General features: G+C 42.5%; 1 protein-coding gene across 1 annotated transcript in view; it reads left to right on the plus strand.

Moving 5' to 3' along the window:
- The window catches only part of deptor (DEP domain containing MTOR-interacting protein), an 82,451-nt gene extending 70,443 nt beyond the window's left edge, over positions 1–12,008 (plus strand). The window contains exons 9-10 of the mRNA XM_084157742.1: positions 3,647–3,751; positions 11,800–12,008. Of these exons, the coding sequence (XP_084013868.1) occupies positions 3,647–3,751; positions 11,800–11,928 (234 nt within the window). The 3' untranslated portion in view covers positions 11,929–12,008. The remainder of the gene's footprint in view (positions 1–3,646; positions 3,752–11,799) is intronic.
- Positions 12,009–22,088: the final 10,080 nt, after the last annotated feature.

Raw genomic sequence — 22,088 nt, forward strand, 5'->3', positions numbered from 1 at the left:
GAGGCTATATACAAGGAGTACCAGTACTAAGTCAATGTGCAGGGGTACGAGGTAGTAATGAGGCTATATACAAGGAGTACCAGTACTAAGTCAATGTGCAGGGGTACGAGGTAGTAATGAGGCTATATACAAGGAGTACCAGTACTAAGTCAATGTGCAGGGGTACGAGGTAGTAATGAGGCTATATACAAGGAGTACCAGTACTAAGTCAATGTGCAGGGGTACGAGGTAGTAATGAGGCTATATACAAGGAGTACCAGTACTAAGTCAATGTGCAGGGGTACGAGGTAGTAATGAGGCTATATACAAGGAGTACCAGTACTAAGTCAATGTGCATGGGTACGAGGTAGTAATGAGGCTATATACAAGGAGTACCAGTACTAAGTCAATGTGCATGGGTACGAGGTAATTGAGGTATTATGTACATGTAGGTAGGGGTAAAAGTGGCTAGGCAATCAGGGTAGATAAATAACAGAGTAGCAGCTGTGTGTGTGTGTGTGTGTGTGTGTGTGTGTGTGTGTGTGTGTGTGTGTGTGTGTGTGTGTGTGTGTGTGTGTGTGTGTGAACGTATATAGTGTGTGTGTGTGTGTTGGAGTGTCAGTGTAGTAAGAGTGAGTGTGCATAGACCCAGTGCAGTAAATCATAAAGGGGTCAAGGTAAATCGTCTGGTAGCGATTTGATTAACTGTTCAGCAGTCTTATTGCTTGGGGGTAGAAGCTGTTCAGGGTCTTGTTGCTTCCAGACTTGGTGCATCGGTACCGCTTGCCGTGCGGTAGCAGAGAGAACAGTCTATGACTTGGGTGGCTGGAGTCTTTTACCCTTTTTTGGACTCTCTTCTGACACTGCCTGGTTTAGAGGTCCTGGATGGCAGGAAGCTTGGCCCCTGATGTAGTGGGCCGTATGCACTACCCTCTGTAGCGCCTTGCGGTTGGATGCCAAGCAGTTGCCATACCAAGCGGTGATGCAGCCAGTCAAGATGCTCTCAATGGTGCAGCTGTGTAACTTTTTGAGGATCTGAGGGCCCATGCCAAATCTTTTCAGCCTCCTGAGGGGGAAGAGGCGCTGTCGTACACTCTTCATGACTGTGTTGGTGTGTTTGGACCATGAAAGGTCCATTGGAAAGCCTCCCTGGTATTTGTGGTTGAATCTGTGTTTGAAATTCACTGCTCAACTGAGGGACCTTACAGATAATTGTATGTGTGGTGTGGGGTACAGAGAGGAGGTAATCATTCAAAAATCATGTTAAACACTATTATTGCACACAGAGTGAGTCCATACAACTTATTATGTGACTTGTTAAGCACATTTTTACTCCTTAACTTATTTAGGCTTGCCATAACAAAGGGGTTGAATACTTATTGACGCAAGACTTTCAGCTTTTCATTTTTTATTAATTTGTAAAAATGTCGAAAAACATAATTCCACTTTAACATTATGGAGTATAGTGTGAAGGCCAGTGACACAAAATCTCAATTTAATCCGTTCTGAATTCAGGCTGTAACACAACAAAATGTGGAATAAGTCATGGGGTGTGAATAGTTTCTGAAGGTAATGTAGCTTCTTACTTTCTCCTGTTCATCTTATTTCTTATTTTTATATCTCCTGTGTTTCTGTTCTACCTTGTTATTTTTAGTACTACATTGATATTGATTACTGCATTGTTGGGTTTAGAGCTAGCAAGAAAGGCATTTCACTGTACTTGTGCACGTGACATTGAAACTTGAAACACACACACTACTTCCCCTCGTCCTTCGACCACTGCTCACATGCTTTGGCTGACAGAGAGAGCTTTAACACTGACTACGGTTGCAAAGCTACCAGTAATTTACCAAAGTTACCGGAATCTTCGGTAATCTATGGCAATCTATGGTCATTTATACTTGAACTTTTAAAAAATGTATTAATGTATAGTATTCATTTTTATATGTGTCCATATTGTCCATGAGTTTCTAGTAGACAGACCATATGGTTAAAGAGAAAATAGCCTAATTAATGAAAAAAGCATCTAATCAACAATGGCATTATTTTCAATTACCTCTGCAACTGTTCCAACTACTGACTTTTATCACAACTGCCATCAGTTTGGCAGCAAAACATTTACAACAAATAAATAAATAAATAAAAGTGTGTAAAAAAAATATATGAAGGATATTTCATGCTGAAACCCTCATATTAAACACCAATGGTATTCACTAAGTTGATGGTTCATATTTAGGATGTTGTTTTACAGCTGCTTATTTGATTATTTTCTATATTTGACATGTGATAAGGCCACACAGAGGGCCAGAGATAATAACAGACAACTGTGATAATAATAAAATAAAGAAATCCTTGAAAGTGAACCAAAATTCTGGTAGTTTACTGGTAAAGTTTCCAGTAATATACCCTCCCTTTGCCACCATAACACACACACATAAGCATTTTACTGTCACCCGAAGATGGCATGGCCACATCCTTCACACAGTAAACACACACTGTGGAAAACTCTCTGGCCTGCATGGTCTGATCCACAGATGATCATCCTCCTTACTGGGTCTGATATTCACCAGACAATCAGGCTGAACAGATACCAGTTGAAATTCGACTGGGTGGGACACATAATCACTCCTAACAGACTGACTGGATTGGCTCTGGGCTCTGCCTTAGATGACCCTCTTGTGTTCTGGAATGGAATGCCTGTCTGACTAGATTCTTAGAACCCTCCATGAGAGAGATCTGATAAGGGCGATGTTGCAGCGCGCACACACACACACACTAACACACACACACACACAGAACAGACACACACACACACACACACACACACACACACACACACACACACACACACACACACACACACACACACACACACACACAGAACAGATACACACACACACACACACACAGAACAGACACACACACACACACACAGAACAGACACACACACACACACACACACACACACACACAGAACAGTTACACACACACACACAGAACAGACAGACACACACACACACACACAAAGAAAAGATACACACACACACACACACACACAGAACAGATACACACACACACACAGAACAGATACACACACACACACACACACACAGAACAGAACAGACACACATGTACACACAACACAACACACTGCACATAACACACAACACAACACACTGCACACACAACTAAAAACAACACTTCATGTTGCTTCTGCAAAACAAACATTACAGTTCCTGACAGATACATTTAGAGAATGTTGAAACATCAAAATCGTCCTACAACCCTCAGGTGTTGCATCTCATGTCATGCCCCTGTACCATGATCCCAGCCCCTGTACCATGATCCCAGCCCCTGTACCATGATGCCAGCCCCTGTACCATGATGCCAGCCCCTTTACCATGATCCCAGCCCCTGTACCATGATGCCAGCCCCTGTACCATGATCCCAGCCCCTGCACCATGATCCCAGCTCCTGTACCATGATCCCAGCCCCTGTACCATGATGCCAGCCCCTGTACCATGATGCCAGCCCCTGTACCATGATGCCAGCCCCTGTACCATGATCCCAGCCTTTTTAATCACACCAACCCTGTTGTTTCTAGCTCTCTACTTTGCTTTTATGCTCTTTTAAATACATTTTGACTTGAACTTGACTTCCTCCTCAGATCATGGGGGACGCGGTCGGCTGGGGCTTCGTGGTGCGAGGTAGTAAGCCCTGCCACATCCAGGCTGTCGACCCCAGTGGCCCCGCAGCTGCAGCTGGGATGAAGGTATGTAACACAAACACTCACACACATACCATCACACACACCACGGCACATGCACTCACGCACGCACGCACACACACACACTCCACTGCCAGCTGGGAGGAGAGAGCATTGACCTAAACATGTTTCTCCCATGTGCTATGTTTCTCCTATGTGCTATGTTTCTTCCATGTGCTATGTTTCTTCCATGTGCTATGTTTCTCCTATGTGCTATGTTTCTCCTATGTGCTATGTTTCTCCCATGTGCTATGTTTCTCCTATATGCTATGTTTCTTCCATGTGCTATGTTTCTCCTATGTGCTATGTTTCTTCCATGTGCTATGTTTCTTCCATGTGCTATGTTTCTTCCATGTGCTATGTTTCTTCCATGTGCTATGTTTCTCCTATGTGCTATGTTTCTTCCATGTGCTATGTTTCTTCTATGTGCTATGTTTCTCCTATGTGCTATGTTTCTCCCATGTGCTATGTTTCTCCCATGTGCTATGTTTCTTCCATGTGCTATGTTTCTTCCATGTGCTATGTTTCTTCCATGTGCTATGTTTCTTCCATGTGCTATGTTTCTTCCATGTGCTATGTTTCTTCCATGTGCTATGTTTCCCCTATGTGCTATGTTTCTCCTATGTGCTATGTTTCTCCCTCCTCTCCCCCCTCCCCTCCCTATATCCTCCTCTCCTCTAATTCTAGAGCAGAGCTGGCTCCATTACATAGAAATCAAGCTGATGCAGTAATAACGGATCTGTGCAGCCAGGGGATGTGTCACAAATGGCACCCTATTCCCTATATATATAGTGCACTATGGGCCCTGGTGAAAAGTAGTGCACTACATAGGGAATATGGTGTCATTTTGGACGCAGTCAGTCAGTTACGCAACAGTAAATGCTGTTCTCTCTCTGAACGTGGTTGTTGATGCTTCTTATATAAGTAATGTTGGTCAGACAGTCTGAAGCCTTGTGTTTACTGCCTGCCTTTCCTCTGTAGTAAAACAGGCTCTAACTGAAGCCTTATTTACTGCCTGCCTTTCCTCTGTAGTAAAACAGCCTCTAACTGAAGCCTTGTTTACTGCCTGCCTTTCTTCTGTAGTAAAACAGCCTCTGACTCTCACATTGATCACATGCTGCTGCCTTATAACAGTGGCTATCCACTCGGTATGGCACTAAAGTGACCCATAAACTCTCATTCTGTGGTGACCTTTGGGAGGAGATAATGACAGAGAGAGTTGACTCACTGCTTCCAAATGTTAGTCTAACGTTGCCAGAAGGGCAGTTTATAATGTTCGTCTAACGTTGCCAGAGCATCAGTTTATAATGTTGGTCTAACAGGAGGAGTCAGTAGAGGTCTGTTGACTCAGACCACAACACAACAGGAGTCAGTAGAGGTCTGTTGAGACTCAGACCACAACACATTTACATTTTAGTCATTTAGCAGACGCTCTTATCCAGAGCGACTTACAGTTAGTGAGTGCAAACATTATTATAATTTTTTTCATACTGGCCCCCCGTGGGAAACGAACCCACAACCCTGGCGTTGTAAACGCCATGCTCTACCAACTGAGCTACATCCCTGCCGGCCATTCCCTCCCCTACCCTGGACGACGCTGGGCCAATTGTGCGCCGCCCCATGGGTCTCCCGGTCACGGCCGGCTACGACAGAGCCTGGATACGAACCAGGATCTCTAGTGGCACAGCTAGCACTGCGATGCAGTGCCTTAGACCACTGCGCCACTCGGGAGGTCACAGAGCAGCAGTTTATAATGTTGGTCTAACAGGAGGAGTCAGTAGAGGTCTGTTGACTCAGACCACAACACAACAGGAGTCAGTAGAGGTCTGTTGAGACTCATAGAGACATTTAGCTAAACAGATTCAGCAGGTACACGATGAACATACATTTAAAAGCAGAAGTTTCATGCTGTAAGCCACCTGGAGAAACTAAACTGTATGATACCTTAGTCATAGTCCAAGTATAGTAACATGTAGAGTACCGCTGAATTCATCTGCTTGAGTGAATATAACCGCAGTGGTTACACAGAACAATGACTTATACCCTACAGTTTAACATGGGTCCTTCTCTACAAATTCTCTGCAGCCTAAGATCCAGTAAATCATCATGAAAATGATCGGAGAGGTTGAGGGTAGAGGAAGTTCAGGAGTAAAAACAAACAAAATAGAATTATTGTAAAATTGACTGTGTCCATAAAATGTATATAGTATGTATAAGCTGGAAGTAGAGGCCTAAGCATTGTTGTTCACTAGTTTACTCCAATTAGGGAAGGGGTGGTGAGGTTGGAAAGTAATAAAGATAAATATATTTTTTTAAAGGATATGTACAGTGGGGAAAAAAAGTATTTAGTCAGCCACCAATTGTGCAAGTTCTCCCACTTAAAAAGATGAGAGAGGCCTGTAATTTTCATCATAGGTACACGTCAACTATGACAGACAAATTGAGAATTTGTTTTCCAGAAAATCACATTGTAGGATTTTTTATGAATTTATTTGCAAATTATGGTGGAAAATAAGTATTTTGTCACCTACAAACAAGCAAGATTTCTGGCTCTCACAGACCTGTAACTTCTTCTTTAAGAGGCTCCTCTGTCCTCCACTCGTTACCTCTATTAATGGCACCTGTTTGAACTTGTTATCAGTATAAAAGACACCTGTCCACAACCTCAAACAGTCACACTCCAAACTCCACTATGGCCAAGACCAAAGAGCTGTCAAAGGACACCAGAAACAAAATTGTAGACCTGCACCAGGCTGGGAAGACTGAATCTGCAATAGGTAAGCAGCTTGGTTTGAAGAAATCAACTGTGGGAGCAATTATTAGGAAATGGAAGACATACAAGACCACTGATAATCTCCCTCGATCTGGGGCTCCACGCAAGATCTCACCCCGTGGGGTCAAAATAATCACAAGAACGGTGAGCAAAAATCCCAGAACCACACGGGGTAACCTAGTGAATGACCTGCAGAGAGCTGGGACCAAAGTAACAAAGCCTACCATCAGTAACACACTACGCCGCCAGGGACTCAAATCCTGCAGTGCCAGACGTGTCCTCCTGCTTAAGCCAGTACATGTCCAGGCCCATCTGAAGTTTGCTAGAGTGTATTTGGATGATCCAGAAGAGGATTGGGAGAATGTCATATGGTCAGATGAAACCAAAATATAACTTTTTGGTAAAATCTCAACTCGTCGTGTTTGGAGGACAAAGAATGCTGAGTTGCATCCAAAGAACACCATACCTACTGTGAAGCATGGGGGTGGAAACATCATGCTTTGGGGCTGTTTTTCTGCAAAGGGACCAGGACGACTGATCCGTGTAAAGGAAAGAATGAATGGGGCCATGTATCGTGAGATTTTGAGTGAAAACCTCCTTCTATCAGCAAGGGCATTGAAGATGAAACGTGGCTGGGTCTTTCAGCATGACAATGATCCCAAACACACCGCCCGGGCAACGAAGGAGTGGCTTCGTAAGAAGCATTTCAAGGTCCTGGAGTGCCCTAGCCAGTCTCCAGATCTCAACCCCATAGAAAATCTTTGGAGGGAGTTGAAAGTCTGTGTTGCCCAGCGACAGCCCCAAAACATCACTGCTCTAGAGGAGATCTGCATGGAGGAATGGGCCAAAATACCAGCAACAGTGTGTGAAAACCTTCTGAAGACTTACAGAAAACGTTTGACCTGTGTCATTACCAACAAAGGGTATATAACAAAGTATTGAGAAACTTTTGTTATTGACCAAATACTTATTTTCCACCATAATTTGCAAATAAATTCATTAAAAATCCTACAATGTGATTTTCTGGATTTTTTTCCCTCATTTTGTCTGTCATAGTTGACGTGTACCTATGATGAAAATTACAGGCCTCTCTCATCTTTTTAAGTGGGAGAACTTGCACAATTGGTGGCTGACTAAATACTTTTTTTCCCCACTGTATATGTGTATGTACAGTGGGGAGAACAAGTATTTGATACACTGCCAATTTTGCAGGTTTTCCTACTTACAAAGCATGTAGAGGTCTGTAATTCTTATCATAGGTACACTTCAACTGTGAGAGACGGAATCTAAAACAAAAATCCAGAAAATCACATTGTATGATTTTTAAGTAATTCATTTGCATTTTATTGCATGACATACGTATTTGATACATCAGAAAAGCATAACTTAATATTTGGTACAGAAACCTTTTTTTGCAATTACAGAGATCATAAGTTTCCTGTAGGTCTTGACCAAGTTTGCACACACTGCAGCAGGGATTTTGGCCCACTCCTCCATACAGACCTTCTCCAGATCCTTCAGGTTTTGGGGCTGTCGCTGGGCAATACGGACTTTCAGCTCCCTCCAAAGATTTTCTATTGGGTTCAGGTCTGGAGACTTGGCTAGGCCACTCCAGGACCTTGAGATGCTTCTTACGGAGCCACTCCTTAGTTGCCCTGGCTGTGTGTTTCGGGTCGTTGTCATGCTGGAAGACCCAGCCACGACCCATCTTCAATGCTCTTACTGAGTGAAGGAGGTTGTTGGTCAAGATCTTGCGATCCATGGCCCCATCCATCCTCCCCTCAATACGGTGCAGTCGTCCTGTCCCCTTTGCAGAAAAGCATCCCCAAAGAATGCTGTTTCCACCTCCATGCTTCACGGTTGGGATGGTGTTCTTGGGGTTGTACTCATCCTTCTTCTTCCTCCAAACACGGCGAGTGGAGTTTAGACCAAAAAGCTCTATTTTTGTCTCATCAGACCACATGACCTTCTCCCATTCCTCCTCTGGATCATCCAGATGGTCATTGGCATACTTCAGACGGGCCTGGACATGCGCTGGCTTGAGCAGGGGGACCTTGCGTGCGCTGCAGGATTTTAATGCATGACGGCGTAGTGTGTTACTAATGGTTTTCTTTGAGACTGTGGTCCCAGCTCTCTTCAGGTCATTGACCAGGTCTTACCGTGTAGTTCTGGGCTGATCCCTCACATTCCTCATGATCATTGATGCCCCACAAGGTGAGATCTTGCATGGAGCCCCACACCGAGGGTGATTGACCATCATCTTGAACTTCTTCTATTTTCTAATAATTGCACCAACAGTTGTTGCCTTCTCACCAAGCTGCTTGCCTATTGTCCTGTAGCACATCCCAGCCTTGTGCAGGTCTAGAATTTAATCCCTGATGTCCTTACACAGGTCTCTGGTCTTGGCCATTGTGGAGCGGTTGGAGTCTGTTTGATTGAGTGTGTGGACAGGTGTCTTTTATACAGGTAACGTGTTCAAACAGGTGCAGTTAATACAGGTAATGAGTGGAGAACAGGAGGGCTTCTTAAAGAAAAACTAACAGGTCTGTGAGAGCCGGAATTCTTACTGGTTGGTAGGTGATCAAATACTTATGTCATGCAATACAATTCAAATTAATTACTTAAAAATCATACAATGTGATTTTCTGGATTTTTGTTTTAGATTGTGTCTCTCACAGTTGAATTGTACATATGATAAAAATTACAGACCTCTACATGCTTTGTAAGTAGGAAAACCTGCAGTGTATCAAATACTTGTTCTCCCCACTGTATATGGATGTGTATGTGTATATACAGTGGGGGAAAAAAGTATTTAGTCAGCCACCAATTGTGCAAGTTCTCCCACTTAAAAAGATGAGAGAGGCCTGTAATTTTCATCATAGGTACACGTCAACTATGACAGACAAAATGAGAGAAAAAAATCCAGAAAATCACATTGTAGGATTTTTAAGTATTTGGTCAATAACAAAAGTTTCTCAATACTTTGTTATATACCCTTTGTTGGCAATGACACAGGTCAAACGTTTTCTGTAAGTCTTCACAAGGTTTTCACACACTGTTGCTGGTATTTTGGCCCATTCCTCCATGCAGATCTCCTCTAGAGCAGTGATGTTTTGGGGCTGTCGCTGGGCAACACAGACTTTCAACTCCCTCCAAAGATTTTCTATGGGGTTGAGATCTGGAGACTGGCTAGGGCACTCCAGGACCTTGAAATGCTTCTTACGAAGCCACTCCTTCGTTGCCCGGGCGGTGTGTTTGGGATCATTGTCATGCTGAAAGACCCAGCCACGTTTCATCTTCAATGCCCTTGCTGATGGAAGGAGGTTTTCACTCAAAATCTCACGATACATGGCCCCATTCATTCTTTCCTTTACACGGATCAGTCGTCCTGGTCCCTTTGCAGAAAAACAGCCCCAAAGCATGATGTTTCCACCCCCATGCTTCACAGTAGGTATGGTGTTCTTTGGATGCAACTCAGCATTCTTTGTCCTCCAAACACGACGAGTTGAGTTTTTACCAAAAAGTTCTATTTTGGTTTCATCTGACCATATGACATTCTCCCAATCCTCTTCTGGATCATCCAAATGCACTCTAGCAAACTTCAGACGGGCCTGGACATGTACTGGCTTAAGCAGGGGGACACGTCTGGCACTGTAGGATTTGAGTCCCTTGCGGCGTAGTGTGTTACTGATGGTAGGCTTTGTTACTTTGGTCCCAGCTTTCTGCAGGTCATTCACTAGGTCCCCCCGTGTGGTTCTGGGATTTTTGCTCACCGTTCTTGTGATCATTTTGACCCCACGGGGTGAGATCTTGCGTGGAGCCCCAGATCGAGGGAGATTATCAGTGGTCTTGTATGTCTTCCATTTCCTAATAATTGCTCCCACAGTTGATTTCTTCAAACTAAGCTGCTTACCTATTGCAGATTCAGTCTTCCCAGCCTGGTGCAGGTCTACAATTTTGTTTCTGGTGTCCTTTGACAGCTCTTTGGTCTTGGCCATAGTGGAGTTTGGAGTGTGACTGTTTGAGGTTGTGGACAGGTGTCTTTTATACTGATAACAAGTTCAAACAGGTGCCATTAATACAGGTAACGAGTGGAGGACAGAGGAGCCTCTTAAAGAAGAAGTTACAGGTCTGTGAGAGCCAGAAATCTTGCTTGTTTGTAGGTGACCAAATACTTATTTTCCACCATAATTTGCAAATAAATTAATAAAAAATCCTACAATGTGATTTTCTGGATTTTTTTCCTCAATTTGTCTGTCATAGTTGACGTGTACCTATGATGAAAATTACAGGCCTCTCTCATCTTTTTAAGTGGGAGAACTTGCACAATTGGTGGCTGACTAAATACTTTTTTCCCCCACTGTATATGTATGTATGTATGTATGTGTATCTATCTATCTATATATATATATATATATATATATATGTGTGTATCTATATATATATATATGTATCTATATATATGCGAGATAAAAAACATGGGGGATTGGAAGTGAAGCAGACAATTACATTGATGGAAGTTACAATCTATCTGCAATATTAAAGCTGATCTACCCCCTAAAAAAAATATAAAAAAATATAAGAATACAAATTTTAAAAAAATATCCAGTAACTCATTCATTTCAGCCACAGCCTGGCCATGAAACAGTTAACAAACATTTTTCTTGGAAATCCTCAAGTGCCTTTTCTAGGAGTATTAACTCCCGAGTGACTGGGGCCCTGGGTAACGGTTGACCCGTTGCCAAGACAAATAGGGGATTGTGTTTTGATGTAATTGCTGCGACGGGCTGCTCTGGAATTCCTTCACTGCATGAAATAAGGGTAAAGTTGACTCAATGGCCTACCATGTGGCAGCCATATAACCATGTTGCAAAACAGTCCTAAAACATGTTTGTTTTTGCCAACACACTGACTGACTGTTGCAATAATGAGTCAGCAATCAAAATAAGAAAGGTGTGTTTCTGTTTATCCATAACAGAGCCAACTCTCCTCTCCTCCTCAAGATCTGTCAGTTTGTGGTTGAGATCAACGGGCTGACGCTTGTTCCCCTCCTTTCTCTGTGTTTCTCCCATAGAGAGCTAACTCTCCTCTCCCTTTCTCTGTGTTTCTCCCATAGAGAGCTAACTCTCCTCTCCCTTTCTCTGTGTTTCTCCCATAGAGAGCTAACTCTCCTCTCTTTCTCTCTTTCCCTCCCTCTTTCTCTCCTCCTTTCTCTGTGTTTCTCCCATACAGAAATACATGTATAGACATGGCTAACTCCTCTGTCCCTCTCCCTCTCTAGGTGTGTCAGTTTGTGGTCTCGGTCAACGGGCTAAACGTGCTGTCTCTGGACTACAGGACAGTCAGTAACCTCATCCTGACCGGGCCCAGAACAGTTGTCATGGAAGTCATGGAGGAAGCAGATTACTGAGGAGGCAGGCTATCACGTGGCAGGGGGCGTGGCTGAGCAGAGTAGACCCAAGGCAGACCCTAAAGACATCATGGAGATAGAAGTGTCTTTATGGAACTCTATGAAATCTCTCTAGGGTTCTAACTCTATGAAAACTCTCTAGGGTTCTAACTCTATGAAAACTCTCTCTAGGGTTCTAACTCTATGAAAACTCTCTCTAGGGTTCTAACTCTATGAAAACTCTCTCTAGGGTTCTAACTATATGAAAACTCTCTAGGGTTCTAACTCTATGAAAACTCTCTCTAGGGTTCTAACTCTATGAAAACTCTCTCTAGGGTTCTAACTCTATGAAAACTCTCTCTAGGGTTCTAACTCTATGAAAACTCTCTCTAGGGTTCTAACTCTATGAAAACTCTCTAGGGTTCTAACTCTATGAAAACTCTCTAGGGTTCTAACTCTATGAAAACTCTCTCTAGGGTTCTAACTCTATGAAAACTCTCTAGGGTTCTAACTCTATGAACACTATCTCTAGGGTTCTAACTCTATGAAAACTCTCTCTAGGGTTCTAACTCTATGAAAACTCTCTCTAGGGTTCTAACTATGAAAACTCTCTAGGGTTCTAACTCCATGAAAACTCTCTCTAGGGTTCTAACTCTATGAAAACTCTCTCTAGGGTTCTAACTCTATTAAAACTCTCTAGGGTTCTAACTCTATGAAAACTCTCTCTATGGTTCTAACTCTATGAAAGGCTCATTCAAGCTCTGCCAGCCACCATCCGCTGTCTCTCTCCTATTGGACACGCCACCCTCTGTATCTCTCCTATTGGACACTGCTGCCCTCTGATGGGCTCCAATAGAACTGCTAGGAGAGGAGAGAAGGACATTAGCTACTCTGTTAGATACACACGTCTAATCATTGTCCTCCTGTCTCACCTGTCTAGTTGATGTTGAGACATCAGATGGACCCTGATAACAGAGTGGACTGTTTCTCACAGTAAGGGTTGTAAAATGTTCTGTACTGTGCTCCATGATTAGGGGGCTGTGCCCTGCTATCCCCTTCTGGTTTGTCAGTGTCTCCTGTGGGCTGGACTGTGTGTTTCTTCACTTATTGATGGTACTATCTACCCATGTGTTAGGCTGTGTGGGGAGAGACAGATATGGACCGGGCTAGATCTGCCTGTCTCTCTCTATCCCAGGACGAGATGTGGTGAAGTTGAAGGCAGGCCTGTCTCTCTCTATCCCAGGACGAGATGTGGTGAAGTTGAAGGCAGGCCTGTCTCTCTCTATCCCAGGACGAGATGTGGTGAAGTTGAAGGCAGGCCTGTCTCTCTCTATCCCAGGACGAGATGTGGTGAAGTTGAAGGCAGGCCTGTCTCTCTCTATCCCAGGACGAGATGTGGTGAAGTTGAAGGCAGGCCTGAAGGAGACCGACAGCATATCATCCAGGACAGGAGTGTGAAGCATTATCAAGCGACTGTTCAATCTGCTGCACCAAATGATAATGCAAACGATGTCAAACTAATCCATAGCTATTTGGGCGTGTGACAGAGATACCAACCTGGTTACACTGTGTAGTTGTGTATAGGTCACTCACTATACATTGTGGTAGTTGTGTGACGTTGGCCGTAGTTTAACCAAGCAAACATGGTTGTATAATGTTCATGTTTATGCAGGACTAATTGTTGTCAATGAAGTGTCTTTTCCCAGTACACTTAGGGCGAGTTTCCCGGACAACAAGTCCTGGACTAAAAAGCCAAATCGTTAGATAATCTCCATTGAAAGTGTTTTTTGGTCCAAGATTAGGCTTATTCTTTGATCGGGAAACCGTCCCTTGAAGACAAAGTAGGTAGCTAATAGCTAGTTAATGAGGTAACACTTTATTTGAATGTTCCATTATACTGTCTGTAGACCTGAATATCATGGTTATAAGCATGACATTAAGGATATTACTCAGTATGTAGACAAAAGCTTGTGCTACTAACAACTAACTTTACTCTGTCATGACACAACAAACTATTACTTATCAGGCCCGTTTCCCAGACATGCATTGAGCCTAGTCCAGGATGTGTCCGGGAAACCGCTCATAGTGATATAAATGGTGGTTTGCATAGTTTTCTAAGATTTATAATGTGTATTGACAGTGATAAGTCAGTTGTTAAAACATGGTTATGACTGTCTTGACTTGCTAGGCTATGCCATATCTATAACACTGGCATTGAGGCGTATGACCACACACACCTGTTACCATTAAGCTGTATGTTAATGTGGAAATCATATATCCATGAAAGTCCCTAATCTTTCAGAAGTGACATGTTCTATACTACCGGAGGTTCTATAATATATGGATATATTAACATATATTTAATGTAGATCTATGTATGGATTTAGGCTGACTAAGGCACTTAAATATGAAAATAACAGTTTGGATCAGTTTGTTTTCTAGTTAAAATGTCAGAAAAATGTGAATGTCGTTAAGAAGTCACTATACTGAACCGTCCTGCGACCTAAACGTATTAAGAATTATTAACCCATTTTATATGCCATCAGACCTTATCTACTTGTATTTAAGAAGAAAACGTTTTTATTTCGGTAACTAGCTGTGCATTTTATAGTAAAATAACTATGATCGCATAAGAAAACAATCTATGACAGTATTTAATAACCGTATGATGTTAACAGAATCATCTGTAGCTCGGTGTATCAGGGTCAACTGTTTTCTTATGATATCACTTCCTGGTCAGATAACGTAGCCTAGATTCGTTGTAAGATTTTAAAGAATAGCAGTACAAGCTGTATGTTCATGTTCACATGCTGTTGTTTACCATAATGTCAAGCCTCGGATCATAGGTTTGTTTGTTTATTTGGAAAACAACAACAGTCATTTTCTGACAAGTACGGATTCTATCTCTTTTTATAATGTGCTTAAATGTGTAAAGCAACGAAATGCATAATTCAAGAAACGATGTAAATGTATGTAATGCTTGCTTACAATCCAATTTCAGGACTGATACAATATCATTGGTTAGCTCGCACTAAGAACATTAGACATCAGTGATTTGGTGAATGGCTGCATTGCATTATGTTTTTACCCATTTCTACTCTTGGTTCTGTCATATAAGGAAAGGCTTGTGTTGTTTGGTAAGCAAGGACATACAGAAATGCAAATTACGATGAGTAATTTATACTTCAGCTGTTTTGGTAACACTTTACTGAAAGCGTCCAGGTAAAATGCATTATAACTTGTTATTAGCATGAGCCTTTATCATGTCTTATAAGGCTTATAAGATGCTTACAATGTATTATAACTGCATCATAATGCATTATACCTGTGTGCTTTGAACAGACAGACTTTAATGTGCCATGTTATAAGCTTGAAACATTTGCCTTAATAACTTTGATTTTGCTGCTAGTCTTCTTTACAGTTGGTGGTCATCTAATATTTGAATATCCTCTCTTATCCATAAAGGGTTCACTATGCTATCCTCTTCTTCCTGATCAGTCTAACTATATTCACCTTCTGCTGCTTATTTCATGGAGTGATCGTCTTCTTTTTCCTTGACAATCAGTGTTTTCTTGATACACAAGGTGTGCGTTCCAAATGGTAGTGCACTTGTTTTGACCAGACCCCAATGGGCCCTGGTCAAGAGTAGTGCACTATACAGGGAATAGGATGCCATTTGAGACTCAACCGAGATCTGAACAGCACATGGACCAACGGCGGTACAACTTACTCTCTGCCTCTCCTAGAAGGTTTTTACTAACGGTAATGAATCAATGACTTTTCAGTTATTATACAAATCAGTCAGCAGCTCATTTTATAGGGATTCATAATCTACAGATCATTATGTTCATTCATAATCTATGTAGATTAATGATCTAGATTGTACAGCCACTTCATGAGCCCAGAGTGTAAGGCTTTAATAGCAGTTAGTGTAGATACATTTATAAAATACATTGTGTGAATGAATGAATGTCAGGACAATGAAAATATATAAGCTCACGGATGGTACCACATCTGTGTTTTGCAATGCAGCTAAAGGCATACATTTCAAATGTAAAGTTCAAATGTGTTTAATAAACATACTGGTTTGGTTAAAAATATATCTACTTATTTATGGCGGCATACTTCCTCTTAAAGTTAGTTTGGTCAAATGAGCGAACTAATCATGTATTAATGAATGGTTAGTATATAGTCACAAACTATGGCCCAGTCCCAAATGGACCACTAGTCCTTATATCAGGGGTATTCAACTCTGACCCTACGAGGTCCTAAGACTGTTGCGTTTCTGTTCTACCTGATAATTAATATCACCCACCTGGTGTCCCAGGTCTAAATCAGTCCCTGATTAGAGGGGAACAATGGAGAAAAAAAAAATGCAGTGGATCTGGCTTTGGCTAATATAAGCAATAGGGTGAAACTTCCACCTAGCCTATCAGAGGGCAAGGTGGAGCTACTACCAGATTGGTTGCACCTGTCAAATCCTCTCAGATCTCCACAAGTGCGTCGGGTCATGGGGTCATCTTCTCTGGTCAGTCAAAGTTCCTGCAATGCCCCCTGGTTTTGAATGTGTCATGTACTGTATCACCAAAGGGGGGCGATGTTGCACTATATTTGGTCAATATTGGTACCCTCCTTACTCTCCACCGGGGCTGCCCAACCCTCTTCCTGGAGATCTACCGTCCTGTGGGTTTTCAGTCCAACCCTAATTTAACCCAACTGATTCTACTTATTAGCTGCTCAACTAGCTGAATCAGATATATTCTAAATGAGGTTTGGACTGAAAACCTACAGGACAGTAGATCTCCAGGAAGAGGGTTGGGCAGGCCTGCTCTACACTGATTCTCAATCAGAGTCAGACCTGGCTACAGGCCTTAAAGCCATATAATCCTCTCCCTCCCACCTCCATTACTTCAGGATGACAGGTGACAGGTTAACAGAAGACTTGGTTTGGCCCTCTATACTTGTTCCTCTGGTCAAAGTAGTGCACTAAAGGGAATAGGGTGCCATTTGGGACCTACAGCTGGGCTGAAGTTCCAGACCTACCCCTGTCCCACCTCTGTCACAGATCCTTAGGTAAGCCTGAGAGAGCTGCATTTGACAACCCTGAGCCCCTACTCACCCCTAGGCAGTTGTGTAATCAGTCTGGTAATAAGAGGTTACAGATGCTGATATATAGTGCAGCAGTAATCAGTCTGGTAATAAGAGGTTACAGATGCTGATAGATAGTGCAGCAGTAATCAGTCTGGTAATAAGAGGTTACAGATGCTGATAGATAGTGCAGCAGTAATCAGTCTGGTAATAAGAGGTTACAGATGCTGATAGATAGTGCAGCAGTAATCAGTCTGGTAATAAGAGGTTACAGATGCTGATAGATAGTGCAGCAGTAATCAGTCTGGTAATAAGAGGCTACAGATGCTGATAGATAGTGCAGCAGTAATCAGTCTGGTAATAAGAGGCTACAGATAGTGCAGCAGTAATCAGTCTGGTAATAAGAGGTTACAGATGCTGATAGATAGTGCAGCAGTAATCAGTCTGGTAATAAGAGGCTACAGATGCTGATAGAGCAGCAGTAATCAGTCTGGTAATAAGAGGCTACAGATACTGATAGATAGTGCAGCAGTAATCAGTCTGGTAATAAGAGGTTACAGATAGTGCAGCAGTAATCAGTCTGGTAATAAGAGGCTACAGATACTGATAGATAGTGCAGCAGTAAACAGTCTGGTAATAAGAGGTTACAGATGCTGATAGATAGTGCAGCAGTAATCAGTCTGGTAATAAGAGGTTACAGATAGTGCAGCAGTAATCAGTCTGGTAATAAGAGGCTACAGATACTGATAGATAGTGCAGCAGTAAACAGTCTGGTAATAAGAGGTTACAGATGCTGATAGATAGTGCAGCAGTAATCAGTCTGGTAATAAGAGGTTACAGATACTGATATATAGTGCAGCAGTAATCAGTCTGGTAATAAGAGGTTACAGATGCTGATAGATAGTGCAGCAGTAATCAGTCTGGTAATAAGAGGTTACAGATGCTGATAGATAGTGCAGCAGTAATCAGTCTGGTAATAAGAGGTTACAGGTAGTGCAGCAGTAATCAGTCTGGTAATAAGAGGCTACAGATACTGATAGATAGTGCAGCAGTAAACAGTCTGGTAATAAGAGGTTACAGATGCTGATAGATAGTGCAGCAGTAATCAGTCTGGTAATAAGAGGTTACAGATACTGATATATAGTGCAGCAGTAATCAGTCTGGTAATAAGAGGTTACAGATGCTGATAGATAGTGCAGCAGTAATCAGTCTGGTAATAAGAGGCTACAGATGCTGATAGATAGTGCAGCAGTAATCAGTCTGGTAATAAGAGGTTACAGATGCTGATAGATAGTGCAGCAGTAATCAGTCTGGTAATAAGAGGTTACAGGTAGTGCAGCAGTAATCAGTCTGGTAATAAGAGGCTACAGATACTGATAGATAGTGCAGCAGTAAACAGTCTGGTAATAAGAGGTTACAGATGCTGATAGATAGTGCAGCAGTAATCAGTCTGGTAATAAGAGGTTACAGATACTGATATATAGTGCAGCAGTAATCAGTCTGGTAATAAGAGGTTACAGATGCTGATAGATAGTGCAGCAGTAATCAGTCTGGTAATAAGAGGCTACAGATGCTGATAGATAGTGCAGCAGTAATCAGTCTGGTAATAAGAGGTTACAGATGCTGATAGATAGTGCAGCAGTAATCAGTCTGGTAATAAGAGGTTACAGATGCTGATAGATAGTGCAGCAGTAATCAGTCTGGTAATAAGAGGTTACAGATGCTGATAGATAGTGCAGCAGTAATCAGTCTGGGAATAAGAGGTTACAGATGCTGATAGATAGTGCAGCAGTAATCAGTCTGGTAATAAGAGGTTACAGATGCTGATAGATAGTGCAGCAGTAATCAGTCTGGTAATAAGAGGTTACAGATGCTGATAGATAGTGCAGCAGTAATCAGTCTGGTAATAAGAGGTTACAGATGCTGATAGATAGTGCAGCAGTAATCAGTCTGGTAATAAGAGGTTACAGATGCTGATAGATAGTGCAGCAGTAATCAGTCTGGTAATAAGAGGCTATAGATGCTGATAGATAGTGCAGCAGTAATCAGTCTGGTAATAAGAGGTTACAGATGCTGATAGATAGTGCAGCAGTAATCAGTCTGGTAATAAGAGGTTACAGATGCTGATAGATAGTGCAGCAGTAATCAGTCTGGTAATAAGAGGCTAGTCTGCTTGTGATGTAAGAGCCAACTGGTTTCTTCGTTGTCATGGCAGCAGTTGGCTACAGCACAAGCAGAATGGGCCCAGGCTACAGAAATAATCATGTTTTCAAAAAATTCTAAAAAATAAATAACGGAAAAGTGGTGTGTGCACATGTATTCACCCCCTTTGCTATGAAGCCCCTAAATAAGATCTGGTGCAACCAATTACCTTCAGAAGTCACATAATTAGTTAAATAAAGTCCACCTGTGTGCAATCTAAGTGTCACATGATCTGTCACATGATCTCAGTATATATACACCTGTTCTGAAAGGCCCCAGAGTCTGCAACACCACTAAGCAAGGGGCACCACCAAGCAAGCGGCACCATGAAGACCAAGGAGCTCTCCTAACATGTCAGGGACAAAGTTGTATACAGATCAGGGTTGGGTTATAAAAAAATAGTTGAAACTTTGAACTTCCCACGGAGCACCATTAAGAAATGAAGGAAAGAATATGGCACCACAACAAACCTGCCAAGAGAGGGCCGCCCACCAAAACTCACGGACCAGGCAAGGAGGGCATTAATCAGAGAGGCAACAAAGAGACCAAAGATAACCCTGAAGGAGCTGCAAAGCTCCACAGCGGAGATTGGAGTATCTGTCCATAGGACCATTTCAAGCCGTACACTCCACAGAGCTGGGCTTTATGGAAGAGTGGCCAGAAAAAAGCCATTGCTTAAAGAAATAAATAAGCAAACACTTTTGGTGTTCGTCAAAAGGCATGTGGGAGACTCCCCAAACATATGGAAGAAGGTACTCTGGTCAGATGAGACTAAAATTGAGCTTTTTGGCCATCAAGGAAAACGCTATGTCTGGCACAAACCCAACACCTCTCATCACCCCGAGAACACCATCCCCACAGTGAAGCATGGTGGTGGCAGCATCATGCTGTGGGGATGTTTTTCATCGGCAGGGACTGGAAAACTGGTCAGAATTGAAGGAATGATGGATGGTGCTAAATACAGGGACATTCTTGAGGGAGACCTGTTTCAGTCTTCCAGAGATTTGAGACTGGGACGGAGGTTCACCTTCCAGCAGGACAATGACCCTAAGCATACTGCTAAAGCAACACTCGAGTGGTTTAAGGGGAAAGATTTAAATGTCTTGGAATGATCTAGTCAACGCCCAGACCTCAATCCAATTGAGAATCTGTGGTATGACTTAAAGATTGCTGTACATCAGCGGAACCCATCCAACTTGAACGAGCTGGAGCGGTTTTGCCTTGAAGAATGGGCAAAAATCCCAGTGGCTAGATGTGCCAAGCTTATAGAGACATACCCCAAGAGACTTGCAGCTGTAATTGCTGCAAAAGGTGGCTCTACAAAGTATTGACTTTGGGGGGAATGAATCGATTTCAGTTTTTTTGTCTTATTTATTGTTTGTTTCACAATAAAACATATTTTGCATCTTCAAAGTGATGTAAAGTGGTAGGCATGTTGTGTAAATCAAATGATACAAACCCTCCAAAAATCAATTTTAATTCCAGGTTGTAAGGCAACAAAATAGGAAAAATGCCAAGGGGGGTGAATTCTTTCGCAAGCCACTGTATCATATAGCCACTAGACAACTCCTAGCCTCCTATCATATAGCCACTAGACAACTCCTAGCCTCCTATCATATAGCCATTAGACAACTCCTAGCCTCCTATCATATAGCCACTAGACAACTCCTAGCCTCCTATCATATAGCCACTAGACAACTCCTCCTATTATATAGCCATTGTGTAGATCTTACATGATGAAATAGCTATAAACAATATGGCGGAAATTCCACTTAGCCTATCAGAGGGCAAGGTGGGGCTCAGCCTACTACCATATTTGTGTTGTTGTTGTATTTATTAGGATCCCCAATTAGCTGCTGCCCAGGCAGCGACTACTCTTCCTGGGGTCCAAACAGGAAACAACACAACAAATAAAATACATAATATACATAAATATACATACATATCACTACATTTACATTACGATTTAGCCATTCAGCAGACGTTCCCATCCAGAGAGACCCACAGCTAGTGCATTCATCTTCAGATAGCCAGGCGAGACAACCACATATCACAGTCGTATCCCAACCACGTATCACATGCATAATACAATACATAATACAATGCAAAATACAATACAAAATGCATAAAAATGTCTGTGTGTCTCTTCACAGTCCCCATCGAGCTGTAAGGTGTTCTTTTATCCGTTTTTTAAATCTAGTTTTATTGCTAACTTGAGTTACCTGGGGTGCAGAGTGTTCCATGTAGTCATGGCTCTGTTTAATACTGTGCGTATCCCAGCCTCTCTTCTGGACCTGGGGACTGTGAAGAGACGTCTGGTTGCATGTCTTGTGGGATACCGATGAGTGTCCGAACTGTGTGCCAACTGCTTGAACAGACAGTTCGGTACCTTCAACACATCAACACCTCGCACAAAGACCAATAGTGATGCAGTCAATCTCTCCTCTACTTTGAGCAAGGAGAGATTGACATGCATGTCATTGATATTCTCCCTCCGTGTACATCTAAGTGCAATAAATGCTGCTCTGTTCTGGACCAACTACAATGTCATTCTTTGCCGCACCTGACCACACATCTGGAAAGTAGTCCAGGTGCGACAAAACTAGGGCATGTAGAACCTGTCTGGTTGACTGAGATATCAAGAAAGCAGAGCAACGCCTTATCATGGACAGACCTCTTCCCATTTTAGGAACCATTGAGTCTATATGTTTTGACCATGATACCGTAGCTTGCTATCTAGGGTGACACCCAGCAGTTTAGTCTCTTCAATATTGCGAATACCTATCCTATCCTTTCATATCTATATGAAGTCCCTACACCCCAACCACCTCTGGTCTCTTGGCCCTCCCACCCCTATGGGAGGGCAGCTCCCGCTGAGCCCAGTCCAAGCT

The sequence above is a fragment of the Coregonus lavaretus genome (assembly GCF_964263955.1).
Source record: "Coregonus lavaretus genome assembly, chromosome: 3".
NCBI lineage: Eukaryota > Metazoa > Chordata > Actinopteri > Salmoniformes > Salmonidae > Coregonus > Coregonus lavaretus.